Below are 9,529 nucleotides of genomic sequence, written 5' to 3'. Positions count from 1 at the left end.
TTTCTCATGTCTTCAAGCTTAGCTCATTAATTTGGATAGTTGTTCTGTGCTGTTTGTGGGTTTGGGGTTTTTTGGTGCCATTAGGATTTAATTTTAGGCTTACTTTTGCAGCAGTTAGATGCTGTTAGGTTCAGAGTCTCCCCAGAAAGTGCCTTTTGCTGCAGTTGGTTAAGAAATTACAGAAATCTTGTAATTAGAATGGCAGTATTAGCTGTTTATAAAACAGTTCAACTTCCACAGCATGTTTAGAGAGATGCCAGTGCTGAGGCTGGTGTTCAGACTGCTTCATATTTGCATTGTATTGGTTTGGGGTATTGATTAACAACCTTGTGCAGTTGGTCGGAACAGACACACAGGCAGGGAGATGTGCCCAACGCTTCCCTGTGAAGCTGTAGTGCTTCTTGTTGGAAAAGAACTGCAGTGTGTCCTAGTCAGTGCTGTGGCTGTCAGACAGTGAATTTACATTCTTTAAAAAGAGCATTGTCTTTCCCATTAGTATTCAGGCCTTGACTGTATATGTAACCAAAGTCAGACATGACAGAACAGCATTGTAACTTGTGCTGATTTATTTGGCCTGTGTGTGGAAGTGCACTTGGGAGGAACTTGCATCTTGGTGCCTCTGGTCAGTAGTACTGGGTTTTGATACCACATGCAAACAGCCATGTTTCTTTTTTGACTTTTATTGTTCTAAACCAGACACAGGGGCACAGGGGATGGAGACAGGGTGTGGTGGTGTTTTTGGGAAAAAATAAAGTGGGAGCTGTTGAAATTTTAACTAAATTCTAATTTGAGACATTAGATGAACAGCTTCCTCCTTTTGAAACTTTTGAGACAGGACTCAGCCTTTTCCTGGATGTGTTACTTCTTTCAGTGGTGAAAATGTTTGTCTTCTACCATCCACTGCAATTACTTGTTACAGGATTTGCATTTCCCCTTACTCTGCAAAAGTAAGAATAATAAAATGAGGAACCTTGTAGATTAGCCTGGGATTCAGATTCTCACATGTCTCATAGTGGAGTTTTTAATGCTTTGAAGATGAAGGAACATTCTTTTTTGCAGAGCATAGGAAAAACAGTGCCTTTCTGGCCTTCAGATTTGACTGTACAAACATCTCCACAGAGGTTAATCTTTGTGAGAAGTATCTTCAGAGCTTAAGCCCAGGATAAATACCATCCCAGATTTTCTAGGAATGCTATGCAGAAGGCAAGTAGCTGATTTCAGTAAGCACCTCTTACATGTTTTCTCCATACTGGTTTTGACAGCCTGACAGTCTTTATTAGGTGTTAAAGATGTACTGGCCTATGATTTTTCAAAGTTGCATTAAAATTTTAAATGTCCTGTCCACTCTAAAGTGATCCTCTTCACATCCTTCTACCCTCTACCCTGAAAAAGGAAGAGATCAAAGTAACTTGAAATGACTGATCCTTTATTATAAAATGAAGAGTAGCAATGTCATTTCAGTACAAGTGTGTAGTGCAAACAAAAGGTGTCCTTGGGAGACCAGTAAGTTTTGTAAACTTAATCTCAGTTGACATTCCAACAGTTCCTTGTTCAAAGAAAAAGCCCAACACAAAACAGCTAACATAACTAGTGTGCCTTAGAGTTTATTAAACTGCATAAAACATACAAAAATACTTCTTTGAATGCATAGATACACTGTTATTACAGTCAGATTACAATAGAGTTTAAGTCTTATCACATTAACTGTTATTCTTGGTGGAAACTAGAGAAATAAAGCTTTTTAAACCAGCTGCCCTTTAGTAGAATGCTCAGTAATTAGTGGAGACAGTCCTTACACTGACTTCCTAAATAAAGGAACTGGAAACAAATTAGATACTCTTAGTAATTTTGAGCCATTTAACCACTACTGTTTTTCAGACAGTTATTGCACATAGTCTGAGCTAGCCTCCAAGCTATGCTGGAGAGATAAGTAACACAATTGTTAAAGTAGAACTTTTTTCCTGTCTTACAAGAAAAACAAAGCAGGAACTTTAGTTAAGAAGTTTTACTTCATACTGTGCCACAGTCTTGAGCTTCCCAGGAGTTGAATCTGGCATTAAAGTAACTCAGCTCCTGACTGAAGAAAAGCCAGGATTGAGAATGGGAAGTTAGCAGGGTTGAGGTGATGGGTGTGGAACACGGAGGAAAGGATGATAATTATTTTGACTGAAGTAAGGAAGAATTTTAAGCCTAAGTAACTTGGTGAAATTCTGAGCCCAGAGTGAAGTATCTCCTCTGCTGACAGAAAGGGTTTCTGTCTTTTCTTGGTGTGCAGCAGCTTGAGGGAATCTTCAGGGTAAAGCAGCACACAGGGAGGTGGCAGCCATACTGCTTCTACCAGAACATGATGCTGTCCTATTTATAGTTTGACTGTCAACATTGCAGTCCAGATCAACAACAAACAGTGTCCATCAGCTGTGCAGAAACTGCCTAGTGCACCTTCATAAAGCAGAGATGGAAGGAAAATCAGTAATTTGGGGTGGGGGGAAGGAGGGGGGAACAGAGGGGAGAAAGAGCAAATCCCTTGCCCCTCCACCTGCCTCAGGACCCATTTAAGGGTTTTGCTGCAAAGGTCAGCATTGTATTTTTTGGTAAAAAAGAAAACAGGTCTCCAAAAGTGTAACTTTCCAGGCTGCCATGTTAATCAGGAAAAGCTTCAGGCTGTTTATACTTCAGTAATGCTGTGACTTAAATATTTTAACCCACAGGTGAATTTTTTCATTACTGACTTGCTTAAATGCAAGTTAAACAGTCTGCAGCTTAACTAGAGTTGTTTTTTTCACTCCCCATGAAGAAGAGGGGGAAAAAAAAAAAAGTTGAAAGCACCTGGAGGCATTCAGCCCTTTCAGTACTCACCTGGCTGTTACAAGGCTATGTAACAGTGACAGTAGACTGTGCAGGATGTAAAGGTACAAGTTAGTTACTTACTCGTGCTGTTTTGCCCATCTAGTGGCTCGTATAAGCAGTCTGTGTTCCTTCCAGCTGTGATCTCTCACGAGGACACTGCTGTGCTTCTCATACAGCAGAAACAACCATTCCCCTTGGAACTGGTGTATGAGAAAGGGCCACAGGGACCCCCGGGCACATACTCTGGACCTTTTCCCTGGGAAAGAAAACTCAGCAGTCCAGGTTCCTGATGTCAGTTTGTAGGGCTCCCTTGGGACTGTCTGGGCAGCACAAGTTTGAGGTGGGGACAACTTGGGTCTGGGGTCCATCCTTCGATGTATTGAATATTTGCCATCAGGTCCCAGCCCCTGGCCGAGCTGCGACTTGACTGCAAAAAATCCATACATTGAAGGATGGACCCCAGACGGAAGTTGTCCCCACCTCAAACTTGTGCTGCCCTGATAGACCCAAGGGAGCCCTACAAACTGACATCAGGAACCTGGACTGCTGAGTTTTCTTTCCCAGGGAAAAGGTCCAGAGTATGTGCCCAGGGGCTGTTCTGTCTTGACAATACTGACATCTGGTGTGAGTAATCCACAGGCTCACATTGGTCGGAAAGTAAATAAAACCATGGACACAGATTGAGGGTCCCTCCCCATCTGAAACAGGGGCTACTCTTGAAAGGGCACTTCAACTCATTAGGAGCGTTTATGAGAGGCTTTTGTATTTTTTGGCGGAGATACAATATTTTCACAGGGGAGATAAACATTTAAATACTGACATGCTTATTCCAATTATTTTCAGCCCAGTACAAGGTTTTCTCCTGCCACCTCTGAACAGTAAGTTATCTCTAGACAACCCATCTTGGTGAGTGTTTGTGAGGGGCAAGAGATTAAGGACTTGCACAATCACACTTTTAGAGAACAACTATCCATGTGTGTGTCTTCCATGAGTCTTACTTGGTCAGAGTGGGTGTACTTAACAAAGTTTTTGTATCAATAATTGCCTCTTTTGTCCCCCCCACTGCCAGATACAACCAATAAACTTTCTTGATACACACTGGAACTGTGATTTTACTGGACAAATGAGGTATCCCTTGCCTGAATACAGTATCAAGTAAAAAGAATAAAAGCAAACAGGATATTAAATATAAAATATTAGTTAAAATAGTAACCCTAATAATAACTTAAGGTTTTACACATGCTTAAGTCGCTGCCTTCCAAAGGGCAGCAGATGTCACTGTCAGTGTTGGCATTGCAGGTGCAGCTTCCAGGGTCAGTAGGTCAGCTTGGATGCTCTGCTCTTGTGGCATGGCTGCTCCATCAGTGCAGCTGCAGTGTTCCAGAAGGGAGAGTTGTCACTTCTCATAAGGACCAACTCCAGCTCTTGGAAGTCCTGGAGTCTGGCAACATCCTTGTCCTTGTAAGGAACAGACAGAACAACATCACTACTCCTAAACATAGCTGATTGTTATTATTTAAAAAATAATTATAGGAAGTAAAAACCAAAATTCCAAGGATATCATCCCCAATAATAGCAATAAAGAATGAAAAAAATAAATCCTACCAGCATATACACATTAACAGTGTAGCAGATTTGCTTATTTGGTTTTTCTCCTCAGACTTCTTCTTTAATCTCAGTACTATTTGGCTGTATCTGTGCATGTCACTTAACCAAGAATTGTGACCACTTTCATTTACAGACCTCTGAAATACACATTTTTTGGAACAGAAGCACAGTTTCATTTGTTAACAGCATATCTTTAAGTTCATATGCCAATTTATGGAGGTTTTTCCCCTTAACTGTTCATTTTTTTAGGCAAGCAGACAGTGAAGTAGTACTTGGCAATTACGTTAAAAGCACCCTAAATGCACTGTTTCTAATACATTTTTTAAAAGTCAAGCTGTAATAGTTCCATATGCTTTAGGAGCTAAAATACTCTGCCTATTTTGACAAGATTATTTTTAAACAAGTTACAATGAAATTTTAAGAAAGGTCCAGCATCCCTTTGAATCTGTCAGTTTAAGTCAGTTTTTATTTAACAAAGGTGACATTATGCCAGTCTTTACAAAAGTACCTCCTCTGATGTCTGCAAAGTGAAAAATCAAGTTAATCTCTTGTTTCTGTTCTTACCTTTCTTAGAAGTGTATTGGGTAGTTTTCTGATCTTCTCTACTTGCTCTGGATTAACACCCAGTTCACAGCAGCTCACTCTGAGCAGATCTTGATAGGTCAGTTCTTGTCTGTCCAGTTCAATCTCAATGAAGTCATTGTCTCTCAGGTTCTGGACTCTGACCTTGAGTACAAGTTCTGACAGAGAAACAATTAAAAGGTTAGTAATAGAAAAGACAACAAACTTAAATCTAACGTTTACAGTATTTACTATTATCTTCTGAATTCTGTTTTTTTAATACAGTCCCCATGATCTGAGAAATACTGTGCAGTTAAGCTTCCAGCAGAAATACACAGGAGAACCATGTTAAAGCTGTTGAAACTGATCCATCCAGTCACAAAGTTGAGCTGTTACCAAACTACTGGAGCTGCATTTGATGCAAATGTAGTGCAGAGTTTAAATGTTCATGTTACATGGACTGATCTTTCCATTGTTTTGCAAAGTATTACCATGGTTAAAATACAGTATAACAGACATTTATGTAACTGAGCAGAAGAAAATTCAAGGCACTTTTGGCCACAGAATTCAACACCTCTGCCTCTATTGCACTAGACTCTGAAGTGAAATGATTATTCAACTTCATTGTTCACCCAGTAACTGTAACAGAACTAGGAGACACGGCACCTGTTTACCTTGCATGTTATACGGGAATGTTCCAGTGAAGAAGAAGGGCTGGAAGGCGGGTGCAGGGCTGCTGGGGGAGGTGTCAGGCTGCAGAGGCAAGGCCTGGCCGGATGCTCCTGGGGAGCAGAGCCCCAGGCTGGTGGCTGTGGCCAGGGGACAGCCAGGGCCGTGGGGCAGCCCTGGGCTGGCACACGCTGAGGCTGCAGCCACGGTGGGCGTTGGGGGTGGCTTGGCTGCTGCACCCGCTGCTGGGAAGGTCTCGCCACTGCTGCATGACGTGGGTATGCAGATGCTTTCAGCCTGAGTTGCTGATGGACAAGGGCTAGTTTCACTCTGGGAAGCAGAAGAGATGGGAGCACTTTCATTCTGGGATTCTGCCAAGCTGCCTGGATTGCTTTCTTCTGTGTAAATGTTAGGGAATGGGTTGGCCAAGTAGTTTGCAACAATGGATAAATTTAAATCCTTCACTTCTTGACATTCAGTTTGTTCCTCTATTGATGAAGTTCAAAAATGAAGGGTAGGGGATGGAGAGAGAAAAAAATCCATCATGTTACTGAATAGATCTTTCTAATTTTGAATATAGTTACTTTTCCTATTGTGTCTTGAAACTACATCACATTCCAAGATCATCAAAGAATGACACTAATGTTCCAGAAGCATGTAATGCTTGGAGACCAGTAGCTGTAAAGTGAAAGGAAAACCTATAAATACCTTCAGTATATTCTGTTTTTAAAAAACAAAGTGAGGGGCAAAAATAGCCTTTGAAAGACACATCAGTTCTAGCAGTATTCCCCCAGGCCTTTCAAATTTATTGGATGACCAGTAGTCCTTTATTGAATCTAATTTTAAAATGCTCTTAATAGCACTGCTGTAAATAGTTTATTATGACCTAGGCCAGCAAATTTAACCCAGTATTTCTTCAAGGAAGTGACTACTTGCTGTAATCAAACTCAACTCCTGCATAAAAGCACTGCAGTTAAGTGACATTCCTGCCTAAGGATTACAGAATATAAATAGTGATGTCAAAGCAGTTCAGAAAGATCTGCTCAATGATGCCACACTCCCAGAATAAAAACTAGGACAGAAGGTAAGTGATATGTGTTTATTCCCCAGGAAACACATGAAAGCTTAACAGAAAAATGACTATGAACAGAGATTCTACATGTGCTTGACAGTTTAGATGTTAAAAACAGGTGAGTCGTTTGCCACAAACTAAGCCCACACCTCACCCAAAAGAAACCTAAAGCATCGTGTAAGAACATGCCATTCCCTCAGACTTAACTGTTGGAACCTGAGTCATGATTTAGCTGCAACCTTGTGAAGGATAACCCTGCCCTGCTGATGTAAGGGCAGATCAGTGTAGAGAGCAATTTAAGTGCAACTGCAGAAGACATCACATTTCCAAAGGTAAAAGCACCTTAGAATTTTAATCTGGAGCATGATACACAGATGCTGTTCAGGAGTGTCACACATCTAACTGGGTTTGCTGTGCATATGAAAAGTGTAAGATGGCAGAATTACAAGGCAAAAATTAACCATACCAGCAAGTCACACTACAACAAGGTGCTCAGAAGGCATAACTTCCTGAATGATAAACTGTTTTGAGGGGATTTTTAGTATTGATCATGGTCAGACCACGGCAAATTGTACAATTGTAAAAGCCCCCATTTGCAGCTTGCATGCCAGCTCTTAATGATAGCCAACAGGAGTGTAGCAGCACACTTCCCAAAGCTTCCCACACTTCTACTTCTTCGTGACACAGCTCAGACCACAAGGCCTTCCTACCTGAAATCCCCACATCTATTTGGCCAACATTAATTCTGGTTATAAATCAGAGCTATCTAATGAGATACAATGGCCCTAGCCAAGGTTTTGCCTGATACTGTTTCAGATAAAATAACTAAAAACATTTTAGTATTTAGACCAAGAATTCTAGATGACTTTTAGAATGGGAAAGGTACCTCCCAAAATCTTGCGGATGTCTGGTTTCGACGTTAGCTGTGCCGCCAGCTCTCCGTTAGCAGTGAGGATCTGCTTGTCTGCGCCAGCCTCCAGCAGGCAGGACACCACCTGGGCATGGTTCCGCTTGCAGGCCCAGTGCAGGCACGTCCTGCAGGAAGGAAGCACAAGGAAGGATTCATCAGCAACCCTGTCCTACCTCATCCGAGTTGTGCACAGAGCGATAACTGGGAATAAAGTTTCCTTCATTGCCGCACTTTCTAAAGTTCTGAATCTCTAAGTTATGCAGGGCAGGGCCCTCCTTTGCCTTGCAGAGCGCCTCCCACTACTGTGCCACACTGCACGGGGACCTTGTGCAAACACGCAGTGACAGGTGAAAGGAGGGCGACCTGCTTTTATCGTAATCCTCTTCAGCAGTAAATCTCCGATCCTCCCGAGACGACCTTTTCTGTATTTGCAAATGGGAAAAGTACGAAACACAAAAGTACGCAACTCCTAGAGCAGCCCCCCCACTCCGCGCCTGCTGGTGACTGGGGGTAGCCCCGAGCCCGAGAAGCCCGACCCGCGGCACCGAGCAGCGCAGCGGGGAAGAGCCGGGCCCCGCAGCGGCGCGGGCCCGCCCCGTGCCCGCAGCGCCGGGACCCCGCAGCGCCGCCCCTCACCAGCCATTGATCTCGTTGCGGGAGTCGATGTCCGCCCCCGCGCCCAGCAGCCGCCGCACCTCCGCCACGTCCCCCAGCGCCGCCGCCTCTCGCAGCCGCTCCTCCAGCTCCCGCGCCTCCGCCGCCCCGCTCATGGCCGGCGGCGGCCCCTCCCCGCCGCTCCGGCCCGTCGGGAGGGGCCGCGCGGCCTCAGCGCGGCGGAGCCGGGCGCCTCCCGCCCCGGGGCCGCCGGCCTCACGGCCGCCGCCATCTTGGCCTGGCTGTGGAGCTCGGTGTCCCGTCCGGGCTCCTCAGCGCGGTCCGGCGAAGGCCACAGAGATGGTGAGGGGTCTGGAGCATCTCTCTCATGCACAGACGTTGTGCGAGCTGGGCCTCTTTGGTGTGGAGAAGACTGAGAGGGGATCTCATCACTGCGTTTCAGTATATTCAAGGAGTCGGAGGATGCTGTCAGACTCTTTTCATTGGTGTCCAGCGACTGGATGAGGGGCAACGAGCATAAACTAAAACACAAAGTGTTCCACCTCAACACTAGGAAGAGCTCCTGTACATTAAGGGTGGTAGAGCTCTGGAACAGCTGCCCAGGAAGGCTGTGGAGTCTCCTCTGGAGACATTCCAGACCCACCTGGACACATTCCTGTGTCACCTCCTCCAGATGAAGCTGCCATAGTAGGGGTTGGACTGGATGATCTCCAGAGCTCCTTTCCAACCCCAATGATTCTGTGATTCTGAGGGCCCCCTGACCTCAGACACTGAAATGGGGGCCTGGACAAGGTGAAAATCCAAGACTGGATTTTTTCCTCTGATGAGTTCATCCTACCTTCTCCTGACCTCCTGAGCCCTGTGTGGGGGCTTGAGGGGAGAGAGCTCCTGGGAAGAGGGAAAAAGCTGCAGGTAAAAGCTGCCTGCTGGCAAAAGCACTTTATAGAATTATTTAGGTTGGAAAATGCCTCCATGGTCTTTGAGTCCAACCCATCATCTATCACAGTGGTCTTGCCCTTTTTGGGGTGTTTTTTAACCAGCAGCCTGGCTCCTGCCTTCGAGCTGTGAGGCTGCCATGGGCTGGGGAAGGACCACAAGGACCACAGCTTTCCCCATACACTTCCAGCCCTGGAACCCCCAGTTCCCAGCCCTTCCCTCTCCAGTGTGTTGCTCACATTCTTAATTAAATCACTGTGGCATGTGTTGGGGAGCTCATTGAACTCCAGGCTTTTTGTTTTGGCATCAGT

The 9,529-nt window shown here is 44.6% G+C and overlaps 1 protein-coding gene across 2 annotated transcripts; it reads right to left on the bottom strand.

Annotated features, from left to right (window-relative positions):
* Positions 1 to 3,584: 3,584 nt before the first annotated feature.
* Positions 3,585 to 8,476, bottom strand: ANKRD40CL (ANKRD40 C-terminal like). Of its 2 annotated transcripts, none has more exons than XM_085556800.1 (5): positions 8,363 to 8,476; positions 7,644 to 7,792; positions 5,691 to 6,173; positions 5,020 to 5,195; positions 3,585 to 4,305 (listed from the first exon to the last, which is right to left on the bottom strand). In XM_085556800.1, exons 3-5 carry the CDS (start codon positions 5,695 to 5,697, stop codon positions 4,162 to 4,164), a joined length of 327 nt encoding a protein of 108 aa, XP_085412926.1. In that variant the 5' UTR covers positions 5,698 to 6,173; positions 7,644 to 7,792; positions 8,363 to 8,476; the 3' UTR covers positions 3,585 to 4,161. The 2 variants fall into 2 exon arrangements, with proteins under 2 accessions (XP_085412926.1, XP_021410743.1); XM_021555068.3 differs by having other exon boundaries at positions 8,304 to 8,463.
* Between the last annotated feature and the right edge of the window lie 1,053 nt (positions 8,477 to 9,529).

This window comes from Lonchura striata, chromosome 18 (assembly GCF_050655825.1).
Source record: "Lonchura striata isolate lonStrDom1 chromosome 18, ASM5065582v1, whole genome shotgun sequence".
Lineage (NCBI taxonomy): Eukaryota > Metazoa > Chordata > Aves > Passeriformes > Estrildidae > Lonchura > Lonchura striata.
The sequence above is the reverse complement of the archived record's forward strand: the minus strand, read 5'-3'. Positions and strand labels throughout refer to the sequence as shown.